Source organism: Neopsephotus bourkii, unplaced genomic scaffold (assembly GCF_033783945.1).
Source record: "Neopsephotus bourkii isolate Nb327-2 ecotype Australia unplaced genomic scaffold, CSIRO-AGI_Nbou_v1 NB_1825, whole genome shotgun sequence".
Classification (NCBI taxonomy): domain Eukaryota; kingdom Metazoa; phylum Chordata; class Aves; order Psittaciformes; family Psittacidae; genus Neopsephotus; species Neopsephotus bourkii.
This window is the reverse complement of record NW_026902298.1, coordinates 2,774,027-2,795,101: the sequence shown is the minus strand read 5'-3', so window position 1 is coordinate 2,795,101 and position 21,075 is coordinate 2,774,027. Positions and strand designations below refer to the sequence as shown.

At 40.4% G+C, this 21,075-nt stretch overlaps 2 protein-coding genes across 21 annotated transcripts in view; one reads left to right on the top strand and one right to left on the bottom strand.

The window, feature by feature from the left end:
• TMEM126A (transmembrane protein 126A) overlaps nucleotides 1-21,075 on the top strand; it is a 187,755-nt gene that overhangs the window by 5,795 nt on the left and 160,885 nt on the right. The gene's annotated exons all lie outside the window — the stretch shown is intronic.
• The window catches only part of DLG2 (discs large MAGUK scaffold protein 2), a 1,002,605-nt gene that overhangs the window by 828,258 nt on the left and 153,272 nt on the right, over nucleotides 1-21,075 (bottom strand). For 14 of the 20 annotated variants that reach the window (XM_061343348.1, XM_061343335.1, XM_061343334.1 and 11 more), the window contains one exon: nucleotides 7,968-8,042. The exons of 2 other annotated variants lie outside the window; for them this stretch is intronic. In XM_061343348.1, the coding sequence (XP_061199332.1) occupies nucleotides 7,968-8,042 (75 nt within the window). Of the gene's footprint in view, nucleotides 1-7,967; nucleotides 8,043-20,236; nucleotides 20,800-21,075 lie in introns of those variants that run through there. 4 more of the 20 variants (XM_061343354.1, XM_061343360.1, XM_061343359.1 and 1 more) reach the window with 4 other exon arrangements.

The window sequence follows — 21,075 nt, the reverse complement described above, 5'->3', positions numbered from 1 at the left end:
TATTTTAGATGTTTCCACCATACATTATAAACAATTCAGAGGAATACAGAATACGTAGCCTTTAAATGTGGGTGCCCCTGAAACCCAGCTCTCAGTTGAGACAGTGATGGCAGTGCAGATTGCGGATCCAGTGACTCCTACACAGTTTGGTTGCCCCATTGCTCTACAGCTAGAGCACACAAACTGAAGGTAAATCTTAATTTTCATTACTGTTCCCAGATGTGATAAAAAAATGTCCCAAACAGCAGAGAAATCAGAATTCCTCAGGGAGGAGTAATTTCTATCAGCCTTTGAAGAAGACTTCTATATTACTTTCTTCAGAAACACCTGAACAACACCTCCCTGACATAGAGGCTGCCCCAGTCCCAGGGCAGGATTCCCATGCTCATTTATTGTGGCATCTGAGTGATACCAACAGGGTCAAAGGGATGTCCCCCAAGCACTTCATAGGAAACATTCAGAACTTTTCAGGAATAAATCTTTGGAGATTTCACAGCCATTTGTGATAAAGAGAGACCATTAGGCTTCTATATCCCTGTAAGTGCAAATGACATTATACAGTATGTATGCACTGAATGACTAACAGGATTTGAAATCCGAAAGTACAAATGAAAATGCCACTAAAACATATGGTCTACTGCAGTTAAATAGATTTTTATTCAAGGTATTAAGAAAAAAGATGGTTGGTATAATACTAGGTTATGTGAGATGTTGTATGTCTTGGACTGTATCTGGATCCAATTCCTATATTCATGTGCATTTTGCCTGGAAGTCCACCTGTCTATGAAAGAACAGTTATAATAAACTGCTTGTTCAGCATAACCTAGAAGGAAAGTCTCACAGCTGAGTCTCTGATATAGGTCACCACTTTGCCACAGACTTGTGTATCATTGAGAAAATCCTCTGGCATGAGATACGTCTTCAGGTCAGACACTTGTATCAGAGCTGGTTGTCAGGGTCTCCTTCATCATTAATCAAGACAAACATATATTTCAATAGCCTGATTCACACTTGAAAGGCCAGTCTAAAAGCGAACTGCACCTCAAAGGTGTTTATAGCTCTCCAATAACATAAACCTGGACAGATGAATTTCACTCTCAGCACCTCTGAAATGGAATCATAGAATCATAGAATAGTTAGGGTTGGAAAGGACCTTAAGATCATCCAGTTCCAAGCCCCCTGCCATGAGTAGGAACACCTCACACTAAACCACATCACCCAAGGCTCTGTCCCACCTGGCCTTGAAGAATACATATCAAATGAATTGGACACATATCTAATACTGCTGAACAAGGCATAGTCCCTATCCTTTGGCTTCCACAACTGCTTCAGCCACAAGTTTCTATAGATTTTTACAGTGCCAAGCAAAAAGAGGCTCTTTGCTAACATGCAGATTCCAGATAACATCGTGACATGAGCTACTGAGCCATGAGTCACAGTTTTTCCCTTCTCCTTGAGCCCAGTTCACCTGTTAGCCATGTGCACACACACTTCTTTAATTCATACGATGGACATTTTTGGTTTCCAAAAAAACATAAAATCACTGCCTCATTTTATGCTGCAGCACAAATAATTAAAACAATTTAGCTCCTCTTACTGCAGAATGAAATACTTTTATGCAGTCATAATAATCATATTTGCTGGTTACAGCAGGGTGTAAATAATGACTGAAGCCAACTTTGTTCTTGTGTATATCACCATAAACTCTTAATGTCGGAACTGCTTGTGTTTGACCTTAGCATGGAATTTCACATGTCAGGAAAGCATGGCTTTTGGGTAGCAACATCCCCAGGATATCACCCTCTAGCTATGCATATGTTATCAGGAAGGCTCTACTCCAATAATATTTTTCCTCTGGGAATAATAAATACTGTAGAAGTTGGATGTGCACACTGTTTTTGAACTGCAGTGACACTGCCAAAATTTGGCTGGCTAAATCAGCGCTTAAACCAGAACTTTAAGACAGTGTCCAGAAAAGCATTAGAACAGAATGGTTTTGTTTAAATGGCTTTTATTAGAATAGAATTAGGTTTTGTTTAAATTTTTGCTCATAAGCCTCACGAGTTGCAATGATTTTAAGTAGTTAAATCTGTATTTGTTTCTCTATAAAAGTTTACCTTTAAGTAATTGCTGTCATAAAGATCAATGCCAAGTTCCAGCTTAAAGAAAATGTCAATCACCACATTGGAAAGATTTTGTTCTAGGTTACGCACTGCCACACTTCTGCTGTAGAAACTTTCTGGAGCTTTCCATAAAACAAATGAAGCAATAAAGACAGCAAACATCCTATACCTAATGTGCGCTTAATGAGATTACTCGCTGTAAGTAACTCATGCAAAATGCTTCCTGATGACAATGTCAAGCAGCAATGTGGGTCAGTCTGCAGATAATGGTTTCCTACAGCTCAATGTTTATCAGACTGCTTTTTAAACAAATTATCGCCTTTCCTTAAGGGTTTCTGAGCTTGTTTGGCAACTGTGAAACCCCTCCCTTGTTTCCCAGGGATCACATGAACTGAAACAGGGGGAAGGTCCACATATGTCATAAATTAAGTCTCTATATTTCATTGTCAAGGGTCTATTACCATTTTTTAAACTCTTCTCCCCCCTTTTCCATACTTTTTAATGAAATACAGTAGTAAACAGCTTCTTTTGCCCTATTTCTCTCAATAGTTGCTCCTGAACCCTTCTGTTAGCACATTCTCTGCTAGCATCTGCCTCTACCCAAGCATGAAGCATTTGCTGCCCTGCTGGGATGTGCTGTGGTTTGCTGCTAATCCAACACTACGTTAGCCTAGCTGGAACTTTACCTACTGAATCTGTAAATTGGGTTACTCCAGAGATGCCACAACTCTTCAGCACCTCCAGCTGCAGCCAAAACCAATAGGAACAGCATGTTTTTCCCCAGGGAAGCCTGGAGAGGGGTGGTGCAAATGAAAAGGAAGCATCCGACCGCTACCAAGGGGAAGAGAGATTTATGTTGTATAAAGCAGCTTCATAGGCAATTGGTGGCACACTCAGCAGTGCAGTGTACAGACAACCAGCTTAAACAGTTAAAGGGTGGACAGCAAACTGCCTTGAGCAAAGAGAGGTACAGGGGACTTTGTAATGAAGATGATTTGCAGGAATACAGTGACCCAGCAGAAGCAAGCATGGCATTAACAATAAATAAACCTCCTTTAACAATAAAGCTGAGGTTTAGCACTCAGAATTTTCCACTACCATCAGTGCCAAGGTGAAAGGCAGAAGAACAGATCATCGTGTTAACAGCTCAGTATTCAAATGTTTCACGTTAGCCATAAAAAACATTCCCCACCACCAGGATTGTCTGTGGAATTTATTAGCCAGCAATGTTTTAATAGGAAAAGACTTGAAGCTTAGAGAGAGACAGACCCTGCAATAGGCACAAAGGCACTTTCTGGAGTGCAGAGCTATTCATTTGTTTTATAGAGCACATCTACACAGGAGAGGAAGGGACATCGTTCCAAAGCACAAGGTCCCGGGAGAGGGACAAATCCAGGCAAACACAGGCATTTATTTGGTTTGTGTTTAAGAGAGCAAGATTGATTTTAGAAGCAACTGTTCCAGACTCATAGCCTTAAAACAAAGCAGAATATGCATGTTTCAATATGTTTCTGCTTGGCTCCGTTATGTAGAGCACAACCACCAGAATTAACATGCATTTCATCTTTCCAAGAGTATGAATTTCTTTAAAACAAGACATGTGGAGGGAGTCTGAACACGAAAACCTTGATTAGTTCAAACCAGGAATGTTTATAGGTTAACTCCCAGGTCAGGCTAAATTCCAACACTGTGCAGGGCATCGCTGCATTCCTGTCTCTCCAGTGCTCCAAATAAACTGTGAAAAGGGAAAGCCAGAGTAACTTTATCCTCTGTGCACTGATTTATCTCATGTAAATAGGGTAATAATATCCTGCACATGTATGCAGGCTCAAAGAGGTCTGACTTTTGCTCTCTTGTGTTACAGATATAGGTAAACCGAGGAGCAGAAAGACTGAGGGCTCAGCTGCAAAACAGGCTGGCAGCCAAAACTTGTACTGAATCTCTACAGAAAATAGCACCTGTGTAAAGCTGCAGCCCATGAGCTATCACAGCTTATGTGGCTGCTGCATTTCCCTGTGAGGACCCTCCCTCAGATTCTCCTACCCTTAAAATCGCTGTCCCCTTCTTCACATCAAGGGGGCAGCTGGTGCTGAATGAGGCTGCTTTGCCTTTTGTGCCCACACACACTTTTCCACTCTCTCCTGCTGTTTCTCAGTGCCAGATGACTCCCAAAAGGGGAATCTTTCTGTGGAAGGGGACTAGGAAAGTGGGACAAGGAGCTCTGCTGAGACTGCAGCAAGGAAAAACAGAGGGATCCTGTTGATGGTGCAGGGTGAGATAAGGTGAGTGTTTTCTCTGAATGCCAAAGTCAAGAAACCCTGTCAACGGGGCTGGAAGAAAAGACAACCCCAAATGTTTTTGCAACAGAGGAATGGCCTCTGATGCTTCATTATCTTTGCATAGTGGATCTAGCTAGCAAGCAACCCTGGTGATAGGAAGGTTAGTAAGCTAAACAGCAGTACAGTGAACTCCTTTTGGAGTATTTGATAATCAAACACTTCCTTCAGAAGACATGAGTGAAAGTGCAATTGCAGACAAAGCCACCCTTAGGTAATTCCCTTGATTAAAACCCTCAGACTTAAAATGAATCTAATTAAGGACATTGTGAACGCACAGAAAAGCCATATTCACTTATGTCCTCTGTTGCAGATGGTGAGTTGCCAAACAGAATCAAGACTCTTAATTGCAAAAATCATCAGCAAATTCGAAAAGGGTGGTAAATTAGGGACTGCAAAAGTCAGACTGCTGCATAACAGCCACACTGCTCTTGCATTAGATGGGAAGGGCGCTCAAGAGAAGATACATTGGTTTTAATACAAAACTGTTGAAAAAGGAGAGAAAAACCTATCCCAGACCGGTGGATCCTGACTGACACAGATGGTAAAACTGATGAATGAGGATACCCTTGCATCAGGTTTATTTTCCTTCATTATTTGACATTACACCACTGTTGAGCAGCACCCAGGCTCCCGCTACGGTCACCTAATGGAGTTGTCACAGCTGGCCAGATCTCTGCTTGTGGTTTTTTGTTTTGATCTTTCAAGCCTTTCATGGCAGGTAATATGCTTTGATGCATCACTGGAAATTTTCATTTCATTAATCAGCTTTCTATCAAAATGCTGACATTTCACAGATATTCTTCTCCGATAAAAGCAAGGCAGTTAAAAAAGTACTTTTGAAATCAGATGGGGAAAAACACTGACCACACAGAAGTTCATTTTTGTATGATTTAATTTTCCCCAACTGTCTGCATGAGTCTCCCAAGAAATCTACTGAAGTACGGTGAAAAAAAAGCTTATAAATGTCTGACACAGATCAGGTAGACAGAAAAATCTGTTTCACTGCAAAGAAAATGGTTTGATAAAAAAGAAGCAGGAGGTATTTGGGAATTACAACTTATTTCTGGGGTAGTGCTAAGCTCCTTCACTCCGTTCAACTCCTTTAATCAAGCAAAATATAGACAGAAGCAAGCTCCAAGTAGGCAATCACCTCAAGGACCACATGCACTCTACAATCAAAAAAAAGCAACTAAGTGAATGGCTGAATTGTATTCTAAAAATAAGTTGGGCCTTTTTTTCATAGACTCATAGAATGATTTGCATTGGAAAAGACCTTTAATGCTCTTCTGGTTCCAACTCCCTGCTATGGGCAGGCACACCTTCCACTAGAGCAGCTTGCTCCAAGCCCCTGTGTCCAACCTGGCCTTGAGCACTGCCAGGGATGGGGCAGCCACAGCTTCTCTGGGCACCCTGTGCCAGCGCCTCAGCACCCTCACAGGGAAGAACTTCATAATATCTCAACTAAATCTCCCATGTTTCACTTCAAAACCATTACCTCTTGTCCTGTCGCAACCAGCTCTATTAAAAACTCTGTCTCCCATCTTTCTTATAAGTCCCCCTTTAGTATTAAAAGGCTGCAATAAGGTATCCCAAGAGCATCATCTTCTCCAGGCTGAACATATCCACCTCAGCCTGCCTCTACAGTAGAGGTGCTCCAGCTCTCGCTGCATCTTCATGCCCTCTGGACTCACTCCAACAGCTCCACATCCTTAGGTTGGGGGCCTCAGAGCTGCATCTTGGTGTCATCTGCAAATCTGCTGAGGGCACTTTCAGTTGCAGTGTCTATACTGCTGATTAAGTTATTAAGCAGTACTGGTCCCTGAATCAGTTTCCACTGTAACAGTTTAAAAATAGCACTTCTTGGAATTGCTCTGATCTTAGACCAGTTCTAGTGCTAACAAAGACAATAAAACTCAATCCTCAATTTACCATCTTTTGTGACAATATGGAACTTTGCAAGATAGAAGGTTTATACATATTAGCTATGCATGCATACATATCTGGTGTAACAACAGACAAACTAAACAAACAAAGAATACAAAAGCTAAATGCTTTTATTTTTGACGGTTTGAGAAACAAATTTCATAAAGAATACCCAAAGCATTTAAAGCCTCCATTTGAAGAGTCAGGTCTTGATGTTAGTGGAAATCATTGAGTACAACTGTTCCCAACTTCCTGCAAATACCCAGTACACTCCCAATTCTCAAAGCACCACACTACTATACTTGTGCTCATGCCGCAACGCTCTCAATATAAGAAAACAAACCAAAACAAGACCACATCACAAAGTCATTCCAAAGCCTTTGAGAATGAAAAATAGTAATTAAGAAGAATTAAAAATTAGTTATTGGGCTAGATCCTCACCTGGCAAAAAAAAATGCTTATCTCAACTGATCAATCAATGCTTTTAAGTGGGTCAATTTCAATACAACTTAACAACAATATGATGAATTTTAACATATTGTAAGCACAACCAAAACCACAGGGTTTACCATCACTTGCAAGATAGTGAGAGACTGAGGGAGAGTGAAAACTTGAATTCATTTCACATTCATCTGCTCATAAAAGGTGACAAGTTGATAGCTGTGGACCAACATCATGCTACGGTTCAGAGCCAAAGAAAATGTCAACTAAACCCTGCCAATTCCTCAGCTGAGATAAATCATCCTAGCTCTATTAGTCAGCCCTCCAACTTCCAGCATCCAAGAATTTGGCTCTATCTACAAGGTATGTTCAGACAAGATATTAATCAATGCAGTGTCAACTTGACCACAATTTCTCTTTTCTCTTCAAATATTACTTTGCCTTTGATAGTTAAAAGTAAATCTCACTGAAGTCATCTAATTGGCAGGAGGAGGAAAGTATTTACAAAGGCTGTTCCCTAAAAACACAGCAGACTAAGTGCCCATCACCTCCAAAGTTGTTTCTATCTAATTGGGCAAATTTTCCCAATTGTTAGTCTATAAAACACTTGGAATCATCAGTCTTTCTTTCTTCCATGAGACTGTGGAAAAGAAAAGATGCATCTTCGCTTCCTAGTGTCACCACCCGCATCTAAGGACAGCCTGGTACTTTGAACATCAGCTGTTTCTGGAACACCCTGAAGGAGCTTATGAATGAATTCCCATAAACTTTGTCCATAACCAGGCAAAACAAGCAGGCTTCCAATCATCACACACAGCTGGAGCTCAGAGTTATAGCAATCAACAGCAACCCCATGCTCCTCTGAGCTGGACACAACAACCATAACATGCTTGACGCTGATCCCCATTGCTCCACGTGGAACAAATTAAATTCCCAAAGAACTTCTGGAGAAACCCTACTCAGCCGCTACCCAACATTTCAACAGCTCAGGCTTCCCAAGGAGTTTGGTCTGGCCTTAGGTCTCATTTCTGTTCTTTCTCAAATGCACTGGGTATGCAAATTTTACCCGGCGGGGCTGCTCCAAACACAGAGACTTACCATTCAGTCTCTCAAATCTTTGTATTAAAAGGCTCAAACTTACGGTAGAGTGCTGAATGGGTATCCAGGCAGGTGTTTCAACTGAGCATTTGTGGGATGGGCATCTGCCATGGCTTTGCTGCAAATAAGTGAAAATGGCATTACACACAACACAGTATGTGCTGCAGTCGCTAGGCGCAGTGGAGCACCTAGGAGTATGCTAGTATCCCTTACACCTCACAAAGTCAATTTCCACTGTCACGTAGGGAAAATATTCAGCAGTTTGCAGGATCAAAAAGGCTTGAACGGTTATCCATTAATTTTGCTTTGAAGTTCTCATTTATGTGGGTGAACATATCCTTCATCCACTCTGAACCCCAAGCATGTGCCATCTGGCTTTCCTCCACTCTGTAGATTTTAGAGAACAGTGGAGCTTTAAATAGTAGGTAGAGGTCGGGGGGGTTTCCCATTTCATGATGGGCTGCATTTTTCCTCTATGTTCTCTTTAAATCAGTGATAGCATCAGCCTGAACCACCCCAGGGTTATTATCCAGGAGGAGCTGGTCTGTCCCAAATTGTTATTGTGTGTTTCTTTGCTGAGCAGAACACTCTGCCTGATCCCCTGATTTGCCCCTGAAGGACATGGAGCAGGCATCCAAGATTCCTGCAGTTCTCTGAAACCGCAGCACCAAAAGAGTGAGGGGTTAATTTAAAGTCTAATGTTCCACATGACAGTGCAAGATGCAACCATCAGGCCTTAGGGGTGATCTTCCTGTAATTTCCCTTGCATTTGCAGTGATTCAATTACACTATAGCAAAGGTTTGGAGCCCATCAGAACAAATTGCACAGCAGATTGGGTCAGAGTCCCTGAAGAAAAGTTCAGACTCAATTCTGGTGTCTGTCACCATTACTCTCAGCATTTCACACATGAGTCAAACTATTATTTAGCTCCTTGAATTGGAGGACTCTTGTTATCATGTGTGTTCCTGAAGCTGGAAATAATGTGGAGAAAAAAAAACTTTTATTTTCATTTAGGCCAGATATATTTCAAGCCACTATATTCCACCTTTCTTTTCCCCATGCTGAGAGCAAAGGAGAGCAACCTCTGCAAACACTGATGATTCAGCTTCATGCAATTTTCAATTTGAGTCAGACTTATGAACTAATGAAGCACTATAAGTGCTTTGTGCTTTACCTCTAAAAAGCAAACATTTGTAAAGCATTGCAGTACAAAATACTTTTATAAGTAAAATAAAATAAAAAAATAAAAAGGAAAAACTATACATATCAGTTTCAGCTTTATATTCCCCAAACTTTACAAGCTGGTTATTTTTTATATTTTCAGTTAGACAACTTTAAGGAATATTGTCCTGGTTTCACCTGGGAGAGTTAATTTTCTTTCTAGTATCTAGTGCAGTGCTGCGTTTTGGCTTTAGTCTGAGAACAATGCTGATAGCACACCAGTGTTTTAGTTGTTGCTCAGTAGCACTTACTCTGATCAAGGACTTTTCAGTCCTATGCTCTGCCCGTGAGGAGGGGCACAAGAAGACGGGAGGAAGCAGAGACAGGATACCTGACCCAAACTAGGCAGAGGGGTATTCCATACCATAGAATATCATGCTCAGTATATAAAATGAGGGATGCTACCCAGAAGGGACCAGTTGCTGGGTATCAGTCAGTGGGTGGTAAGCAATTGTACTGGCCACCACTTAGGTTTTTTCTTCTCTCTTTTTGTTACCTCCTTTTTCATTACAATATTAGTAGTATTAGTAGCAGTATATGTTTTACTGTATTTCAGTTATTAAAGTCTGCTTATCTCAACCCACATGTTTTACCTTTTTCCAATTCTCCTCTACATCCCACCAGGGAAGAGGAGGAGCAAACAAATGCCTTTGTGGTATTTAGTTGCTAGGTGGGGTTAAACCATGACAAATATTCACAAAAACAGCTAGCGAGCAAGAAGCATTGTACCTTTAGATGAAAATTTAGAAAGTCTTGCTTAAAAGGATTTGGAAAAGTCACTGCTATCATGGCAGCGGTATCCTGCGGGTGTGTGTTATCTCATGTAAGGAAGGGATGAATGAATGCAACAGCAAACTATGTAATCCTATCAAAGTAATAAAAGTATTAATGCATTTTGATCAAAAGGCTGCATGAATTATTGCTAATTATTTGTTCTTTTCTTTAATAATGGTGCATCTTCAGTCTTTAATCCAAGAAAGATAAAAGCAAGAATGTTAACAATTTGCTTTAGACAGGAAACTTTATTCTAACTGAAAAGGCTGATCCTACAAACTCAGGAAACCATGTGTAACCTGGTTGGTAGGAGATTCCTCAGAAGGACTCCTAACACTCTTAAAAAGGATAAATCTACAAAATAAAAACTCCAGATCTCACAGCAGGAGGCACTAATTCTCTGCAAGTATTCCTGACTTTGAGATTCGTAACAAAATTCTCCCAAGGCCCATGACACATGTGGATATTCAAAGACCAGAGAGACAGAGGTAACTGGGAATTGCTCATTGGCAGCAGTTCTCCAGAGATCTCAGTTTCTCACCAGGGCAGGGCCGATCGTGGATCTGGTCTGTAGGGTGACCTGAAGAGTTTGGCCTTTCACAGATGGAAATTTGGGTTACTGTGCTGATAATATTGAACTGGCATTGTTTTAGAAATACATGTAGTTCAAGCACTATGACTGAACACTGTTTTACAGCTTTTGAGGGATTTGGGGTTAGAATCATAGAAAGGGTTGGAAAGGACCTTAAGGTCATCAAGTTCCAACCCCCCCGCCATGGGCAGGGACACCTCACACTAAACCATACCTCCCAAGGCTTCGTCCAACCTGGCCTTGAACACTGCCAGGGATGGAGCATTCACAACCTTCCTGGCCAACTCATTCCAGTGCCTCACCACCCTTACAGTAAAGAACTTCTTCTTTATATCCAATCTAAACTTCCCCTGTTTAAGTTTTGACACCTTACCCCTTGTCCTATCACTACAGTCCCTAATGAAGAGTCCCTCCCCAGCATCCCTATAGGCCTCCTTCAGATACTGGAAGGCTGCTATGAGGTTGTTGTGTTTGTTTATATTGTTACTGATTTCTTACTTGAAAATATCATTACTTTTTGTATTACTGTGCTAAAAACAATGCTTTTCATACCTTTCACACCTTACACTTTTACCTAGCTAAAATAGTTCTAAGAAATAAGGCTGTGCATCAGTTGCTGGCAATGCTTTTCTCCTAAAAGTGGTCAATTATTTTTGTTTTTAAATCAGTCAAAAGCTCCAACATGTCACAACTAGAGCCACCAACTGAACAAAAAATAACGCCAAAGCTCAACAGCACATAAAGTATTCTGCAAGCATAGGCAATACAAGTAAATGTAGGAATAACTATGTTCAGGATTATTTGTGGGCTGTAGAAGGAATTAATTGCATTTCATTATTACTGCTAACATTTTCCCCATTTTAGGAGTTTGGTGAGCATATGGAGTAAAGATTCTGGTCCACCACTACACTGAAAAGTAAAAAACTGAAAAGTGATAAAAATCCATCCCTTGAAACCATCTTTCTTCAGACAGCCTTCAAGGGAGGACAGAATTACCTTTAGTCTGCTTTTGACGTTTACTAATATTTATATGCAAAAAGAATACATCTTGTTTTGCTGTTTGGGAGAATATGTTCCAGTAAAAGTCTGAAACGGAAACAGGCTGCTTCTCCATAGCTTATGAATGAGTGATTTCCACAATCTTGTTTTACTGCCTGTCTTGAGGATACCCAGCCTCCTGCACTAAGCTTCACCCCTGAGACAGCTCCAATGTAGCGATAGACACAGCTATCCAGGCGTAGGCTTTATCACAGCTTCATGTGATCTGAGACTTCAAAATATGCAACAAGATCTACAGGTTTTGTAATTTTTGTATAGCGAGACCTTAGGACACAAAAGAATAATGCCATTCTCATTGCTGCATTCACATCAATCACAGCTTTTTTTCTGGGTTGATAAATTGCATAGCAATAATACAGTCAGGAAGCAATGAAGCGATGACCAAAGTCAGACAGAGATGAAAAACTTCTAGTCAGAGGCAGTGCAACCCCTTTTCTGGAGGCCCTGTTACATGTAATCTCTAATCAAATAGGTTTATCAAGCATCCAGAAATGCAGACCCCATAAGTAACCAGGACACAGAAAAGCATCAATTTCAGAAGACAAAACCAAGGCTGCAAGCCCTTCAGAGTCTATGTACAATATCTACCTTCCCAGCATAAAATATTTAAGCTAGCTTCCTTCCTACATGCTTTTCTCAGTCAGATGTTAAAATAAGTGACTGCTGTTAACACTGTTTAGGAACATCAGTATAATGTATCTTGCAGATACATTAATATAATGCAGGGTGGTGGCATCAGTCCCAATGCAATATTGAAACTGAAATATTGAACACTGAATTGGAAGGGGAGAGCTTTGTGGCACTGCACAAGAGAGCTCTCAGGTGACAGAGATACAGGTGAACATCAGCAAGCTCTGGTTAAGATTTGAAGGCAGAATTCCTCTTTTGTGTTGTGTGATCAACTATAGTAACTGCTAAGGTTGTTTGGAGGACTTGAAGAGCAAGTATGTATAATGTATTGCCACTTTCTCATAGGGAGGGTGAGATTATATGCATATATATATCATCAATATCAAATTCTGATGGCCAAATATTGCCTAATGTGATTCTGGCTGGAGACACATTTGGAGGCAAATCTTAGCTATGCAGGAAGATGTAACAAAATCCAGGAGGGATATTTAGGAACATTTCTTCTACTAAAGCATCAGGGCTCACTGAACTGCAACACTCTAAGATCTGATTTGGTATTCTTTCTCAGAGAAGATATTGGTGGTCAGAGTCAAAAGCAGCCACAGGTGGGATTCTCTTTGTATCCACTAGAATGGCCAAGAATAGGATTTGCAAATTATATGCAAGTGCTTGAGTGAGGTCTCCGGTAGCAAAAGATTTGGCTGAAGACAAACGCAAAGGAACATATTTAGCTGCTCCCACACATCCTTGCAAATTATCTTCTCTGATGCAGACAATTCCCTGGAGATATGGAAATTGTAGATTTCAACTAGAGGTCTCAACAGAGGTCTCAACAGAGGTCTCAGACTGTGTAAAATATAATCATATAGTAGGCCAGACCCCTGACCTAATGATTCACTCATAAAAAAACATCCCCTTCTCCTTGACTGCACACATCCTTTTACTTTTTCAGACTTGCATCAGGTTAACAGAGAGAGAAGAAAATTTGCATATTAGTAACAGGCAGATTAAAACACCAAAGAAATACATGATTACGTTGAAGATGCGTGCCAGGAGACACAACTTTTCTGCTTTTAGTGGCCTATTGGACATTGCAAAGAGTCTATTTTGTCAGCTTCTGCTACTTGAAATGCATAAAAATGCAGCTCATCTTGGCACTAGGAAATTATCTTCCCACCTCCACCCAGGCCCTCTGAATATTAGAGAAGGGATGCTAAGGATGTATAACTCTGCTATCATCAGGCAGCATTATTATTAATTGAGCAAGGATCAGGCTTTTGTTTTCTTTTTCTTGCTCAGTATCTTCCACCTTTCCTCATATCTGCAGCTCTCCACTGCTGTGCACTAGTATTAAGCCCCAACGATATCTGCCTGAGCAGTTAATTGAACATTTTCTCTTCTCCATTTATAGAGCTATTCATAGATTTATGAAACAAATCACCATTCTCCTTTCACAGTTAAAACCAGCCTAAATAAAGACAACTCCCTAAAATCAGCAAATTAGAATCTAACGAAATAGATTGAAAATTTCAGTTGAACTAAACAGGGTCAATGCTTGGAAGAAACGAAATGTCACTCAGAAATAGAGATCAGAGTAATTCTTTTCTATTCCTGCTATTGCCATAGAGACCAAGGGAGGGGGAAGACAGGGAAGAAGAGATTTAACAGACTTAATTCTTCCCGAAATTTATAATTAACTACAAGGGAAAAGGGACAATTACCATATTTCTAAAGAATAAAGGAGAAAAAAGTTGAGCTTTTGACAAGATATAATTACAAGACATTACATATGCAATGCACATTGGTTTGTTCTGTGTAATTTTCTTGAGACTCTCCCCCAAAAAGTGTTGGGTTTTTTTCTGGAAAAGACAACATGTATCTCATCAGTTTACGTTCATATTTTGAAATCCAAAAGCTAGAAGCTTGTAATAATTGTTCCAAAATTTAACATTGGGAAATAAAGATCTGAAATAAATACTCAAATATACTCCCCATGTGTCAAACATCTATGGGCATATTCTCCAGCTAAGATCATTGAAAAGGAGCTTCCCTCTCTTCTAAGACTGTGCAGTTTAGCCAGCAGCACACCCATAGTCATCAAAGCTGTCCTCAAGTACCACTTCAGAATGGAGTTTACTAAATTACATGTAAATTGCACGAATTCAGCTCTACCCCACTTTCAGGGACTGGCAGGAAAACACCACAGTTTGAAGTGCTCATCAACACCTAATAATGACTATAGAAAAAGATTTTAATTTTAGCTAAATGTGAATCTCTAGGGGGGAAATCATTACGTTCCCTTTGTTTTGAGTTTGTTATAGCCAGGAAATTCAACACAAAAATCTTAGCCAGGCAGTTTACGATTTCAAACTGTAATGATTCAAAGCCTGAAGTCTTGAAAGGAAAAAACAACAAATGTTGTCCAAATCTATTAACAATACATGGGCACATGGAAATATGGTTATTTTTTTTGTTTCATATACAGCTAAATTTAAATCAGATCCTCGTGTAGTGCAGCTACTTACAGCTCTGATGGGTTTTGTAAGATTATACGAGTATACAACACCTGAGGCACTGGTTCAAGCTCAATATTCATACCTAGCTTTATAATTTCCTAACCTGGGGACTGACTCTACAGCCTTTTAGGCACATACAGATGATCTTGTAAGAAGGCCCATGAAATAAATTGAACCTCATTCTTCAAGTATGTACCTTTGCAAACCTCTATATTGGGGTTTTTCAGATTAACACATTATAATTGGGGGAAGGAGGTAAACAGGCCTATTTTCTCCAGTAAGGCCTATTATAAAAGCACTTCATAAATAAATAGTCTAAGTGTTAGTTATTTACATTGGCATTAAGCCACCAGAATCAATAACTCAACCTAACCACCCCTGCAAGGTGAGACCAACAGCTGGCATATAATGTGTGAACCTGCCCTCCACCTCCAGCAGGTGACCTGATCTGATTTACCACTCTGCCCTTCTGAGAGCATCTTGGGACTTGGTTTTACTGCTGCTCTAAATCAGAGAGGCTGGAACAGTGAGGTCATTCCAGTGGTGCCACCTGCACATTTTTCCACTCTTCAGCCAAGTTCTAAAAACACCCTTTAAATCAACTGTGTTGGATAAATGCTGAATGAGTGTTTCCCCCTCACTTGGAGAATCCACAGTATTCTAATGAGACACAAGACCTGCTCCTATCATTCCTAAGCATGGCACACTGATTTATATTGATATACTTGATGTACACTGGTCGTTTCAAAGTCAAAGTCAAGCCACAGCAACCCCTCTCTCAGATTCACAGTGATGCTACCAAGGAGATGAGCTCTGAATTTTGCCTTGTCTTCCATGTTGGGACTTGGGGAAAGGAAAGCTAACACTAACAAGAAGACACGGTGCATATTGTAGAGCTCTTCTCTGCTTTATTCTTCATGCTGCAAAGTGGGGTGATGAGTGCATAGAATGGAAGAGACCTACAGAAAAGTCATACTTCAGCCAGAGTCTAAGACAGATCTTGGTCCTGTACTTGATGCAGTGGATGCTTATTTTCCACAATCATTGCACATACTGAGACTTCTGCTTTCACATCTATCAGAGTTTTGCCTTAAGTGCACACATTGGTGTCCCCTGTTCCAAACATATTGCTGGATGAGCAGAAGAAAATAGGACAGACAGATGTTGCTGGCTCCTGGCAACCTTGCTAGTCAGAAATGTACATATTCAGCCTTGGTTTGGGTTAACAACATAAGCAAGCATGCCGCCCTGCTTCCCAGCACCATTACAAAACAGTTTTTTTCCTTCCATCTTTATTTCACTCTTTTAAACAATTAAACACAATCCTTAGAAAAGGTGCTGGACAGACAGCCATGAAGAGAGAGATATTGTGAACATGCCAAATTAGACTAACACAGAATTAAAAGAACAAAGCAAAACACCAAACTTCTTCACTAGTGGAATCAACTGAGATTTTCATGAACTCTAAAAAAAAAAACACCAAAACCAATCAAAACCCCCAAATATACAAGATCTTTTATCCATTCATATGAATAATCACATTTTCATTTAACTGTGTGCTCCCACAGAGGTCAGTGACAACTGAATAAAACCTGGAACCTGTGCAGTGAGTGATTTAGTTTAAACCACCATAGAGTTAAGTGGAAGCTGGTAACAAGAACCCCCAAGAAGGAGTAGTTGTTGCAGAATATTCAACATTTTGATGATGGAAATTTATTCTTGTAGCTAATAAAACCGACAGGTTCAAGGTGGGCATTCTCCCTGGGTCTGAAGGTGGCCAATTCTCTGGGTTGCTGGAAATATACTGATGCCCAGTGCCCAGCGCTACGAACATGGGAGTCAGGCAACAAAGAGGAAGTGGTTTAGGTTTTGTGAATAAATTCAGGTTATCTTACTTGGTTTCTGGTCTTTGTGTATACCTTTGCAATCTCTTCTCAAAACACAGAAGCTTTCAGGTGATAAAATCTGGGATTTTAAGCCAACCTGAAAACACAGCTCCCAAACAAAACAAGAGGTGACCACAGTAGCAACTGACATTAACAATTCTCAGGGGCATTAATGATATTAAGGATAATAAAATATTAGACTACATTTCCCAAGAAGTTTTAAAATCTCTATCCTAGGAAAAGATCTTTAGCTAGTCCTCCTTGTGACAGACGACTGGGTGCCCACTTGTGGGATTGTCTGACACCAAGTACTGGGGGGTTCAGTGAAGCAGCCCCTGTTATAGTAAGTCTTGTCAAGCAACACAGAGCTATCTATTCTCTTTTTCACCAGAGGCAGCTACTGTTGTATTCACTATTCTATGAAAGGCAGAAGGTTGGATGATAGCTAGGGGAGAGGACAGCATGCTGCCTCTGACTGCTGGGAGGCACAGTGAGAATGTTCTTCCCAAAAACTCTTGGTGTTCCTGTTGGGATGAAGTCTTGTTCTAAGCTGTCATTAATACTGAATTCTTCCTAATGATAAAATAATACCACTAATTAATGTGCTTTATGCAACAATAAAAGAAGGAAACTATGCTGGGAACATGATCAATTAAAATAAACTAGGAGACCATAAGAAGTTGTCCTTGACGGATTCAGCATTTCCTAAGTCCTGGGTTCAGAAATGCATGGGAACATGAAGGAAATAAAAAAGGAGAGGAAGAAACTGTACTAACTTGTACAGATCTTAAATCTATCTTAAACATATCTTACATTTTGGCTGAAAATATAATGTCAATAGGATTTAAGGTCTGGCAAGGTACATCAGAAATTAATTTTATTAGATGGCGTCTTTCACCATATAGAGTTCAAAGCAGGATCTTTAGATTCATTGCACATAATCTACAAGGACATATTCACTCCAGCACATTTATGACATTTTCTGTAGACTGGAAATACTGAAAATTCCAGACTGAAATTAACGACCATGTGTTAATAATGTCAACTTTTTTAACAGGGTTCATCTTTTGCAATTTAAGCAGCATTTATCTATCACTCCTTTTTTATTACTTATAAGATCTGATGAATAAAGCTGATGTATTTACTCCATCTTGACATTAAGATCCACTTTTCCAAGAATGAGAATGGCAATTATTTGCACAAATCAAAAACAGGATATTCAAATAAGGATAATTAACTGATCCGAGGCCAAAAATGACCAGACTGTTGCTCTGTAGAACTTCATACTTCTTGAAATTATTGTTTTTAAACCTCAAATGGTCTGAAAAATGTCTGCTCTTATTATATCGCTGAAGATTGCCATAAACACAGGCCATAAAAACTTTGGAGGAGAGAAGCAGACTTACTCCAGTACACAATAAGACACATAAGAGCAGATTATGGATCAGTATAATACAATGACACTGGTTCAGCTTTTAAATATGGCACCAAACAAGATAAGGAAATCAACTGTAATTTATTTGGTTTCAAGACTTTGTAATATGAAAGTACCCTGAAACTAGGTTTTTGCCATTATTCAGCTCAATTATGTATGATAATATAGTGTTCCTACATGCATCCAATTGCAGATCACACACAGTTCACAATCCTATCTCATTCCAACATAAAAGTTGGCAGCAAAGACTGAATTTCTGAAGCTGAATATTTGAGGCTCATATGTTTGGCTTTCAGATCATTTCAGCCATTTAGTGGCAGATTCTAGAGACAGAAAAGCTGGGAGGAAAAATATTGGTGTAGATGGTGTTGGAAGCTCTGCCCAAAGCAAGATCAGTAGTGAGATGATGGTAAGTCTACATTTGTTATTGCCCAGAAGGCCCTGGGGAAATGTTCAGTGGAAACTTTCATCACCAATTCATAAAACAAAAAAAGTGGTGGTTTTTGATACATAAAAAAAAGGCACTGGGCCATGTTCTTCACCCAATTATACCATCCTAAAAGGAGACTAACTACACTCTCCAAATCCAGTTACTGTACACCTCCTTGCCAAACTTTTGCCAAGGATGGTTGTGATTGCAGGTCCTCACTGCACCACTGAACACCAAGAAGTAGGACGAATCACCACTCTTTTTTCCCCACATTCCTGCTTATTTACAATTGGAAAGCAATGTCTTGGAGTGTAAATTGGATGTTTAGCATGATGTTGGATCCAACCTTTGTTCAGTGGTGCTGGGCACTTTTCACCAGTGTGCGTCAATGGGCACCCCCAGGCAACTTGATGATGTAATCTCAGGTTGAGTACAGCTTGTGGGAGCCAGAAGGAGTTGGAAACAACAGGAGGTGAATGAGGCCACAGGAGCATACACTCCTTCTGTGGCCTCATTCACCTCCTGTTCTTTCCCCATATGGGTTTCTCCACCAGCAAGATGGGAATGACAGCTCGCATCTGTTTCTACAGCTCCACCAAGCTCCCTGCTCTCTGTGGCAGGCACCTGCCACCCCTCAGTGCTCCCCATGGGTGCTTGGTGTGTCTCCTCCTGCCCTTATCTGTGTCACAGATGAAGGTCCCCATTTTGCATGGCCATGACACAAAAAATGACAGCAATGACAACAGTAGTGTTAACCATTGGTTTGCCTTCCCATATGCACAGCCATCAAGTGATCTGGCAACCCCATACACTTTGCAAGTCCTATGCAATTGATAAAATTCATCAAAAATGAAGCAGAACAGGGAGCAACTGTGCTGAACCCCAATGTCTGGGCTTCCCCTGGCAACTGCTCCTTACTAATACTATCACCACGTGCAAATGCAGCTACAAACATGCGCTGCCTGACCTGTAGGAACAGAAAGGGAGCTCACTGTCATTTAATACGAAGTTAGTTTGCTAAGTTTGAGGACATCTCCAAGAATCCTTCAGCTCAGACCTTAAAGTTGGGAATAGTCCTTAGCCCTTAAGTCTTCAGCCTGACACTGTTGTTGTAGATAAAAAAAAAATGCTTATATGCAAGTTTAGAAGGGATTATTTGGAAGGACCATTCCCAAACAGTCAGGATGGATCCAACACCAGCATAAGAGTGCTGAATTGGGACCAAGGCATTTTTATTTTTCAGGCCTGGAGATGCAAAGTAAGCTATGTTCCCCCCCCCCCCCCAAAAAAGCCACAATAAGCCACAAGAAACTTGCATCTCTCCAATCAGAAACATCATGACTATCTAAACTACATCTGATTGGCCTCTTTAAAGTCCTAGGACCCATATAATGCCCCCCCTTTATTTTTTTTTATTCTTTACTGGACAGAATAAACTGATAAGTTGAGAAAATATGTGCATTATGGCATGCATTTGAAAGTGCTCTAGTAGCTGGAGATATTAATAGACACGAGCATAGGATAAGATAAAATATGAAATCATCCCTTTTGCCAGTATAAATAAGTAAATTACATATCATTTAGGAAGTGATATAGAAACAAACTGCATAATCTACAGAAAAAAAGAGAACAAAACGCTCATTGTAGCAAAGCTTATTTATCACTTTATCTTGCAACCTGACACAGTACATGCTCAATCTATTTAATTACAGGAACAGAAAAATATCAGAGAAATATACACACATAACAGCAATGTTTCCAGTCCTACCTTGGTCGTGACAATGCACAGACAATCCATTCTGTAAATCTCCACAGGAGTGTATGTAAATCATAAAAACAAATCAGCAAGGGTGAGGAAAGGCTTTTGAACAGCATGAACAGAACCGGAGGCTTGAATCTGCACAGCCTGCTTTTCCAAGTGGGGCCCTCATAAGAAACTCGAGTCCTCCTCCACAATGCTAAAGGCAGTCATGATGCTCACAGGGATCAGTAAACCCACTAGAAATCATCTCAAGCAAAACTTCCAGGTGGCTTATCAGGCTTGATTGCTGCATTGTTCAATCTGTGATCAAAATATTCTGTTGGATGGTATGCAGCCTTCTAAATGGGAAGATGAGAACCACAACAAGCACAAAAGAGCAAAAAAGCATCACATTTCAGCCCTGGCTCTGGTTTCACAATTCTGATCTGCTGTTTCAGTATACCCATAAGATTCCGTTTGCCAAGTCTGCCTCTCTCTCTCGCTCTCTCAATCTCTCTCCCTCCCGCTCTCTCCTTCCCTGTCTCTTTTTTTCTCCCCCCTTTCGCTTGCTCTCTCCCTCCTCTTTCCTACTAACTCCGAGCAAGCACACGCAACACACACAACTATCGGGCCCATCTATCACAGCGCTGTCACTCCTCTGCCAAAACAACTGCTTTGGGTTGTAAGGGGGTTTTTATTAAGAGCGTGATTCCTACAAACATACATATAGCTTGAAGTGCATGATTGAAACATCTGAGGTGTGTGCGGGAGCTCGTGTGTCACATGCAAAATCACTCGGAATTACTAGGTCAGATTCGCATTCAGGAAGCGAATATAAATAACAGCTGGATAAGGAGAACTTTCAG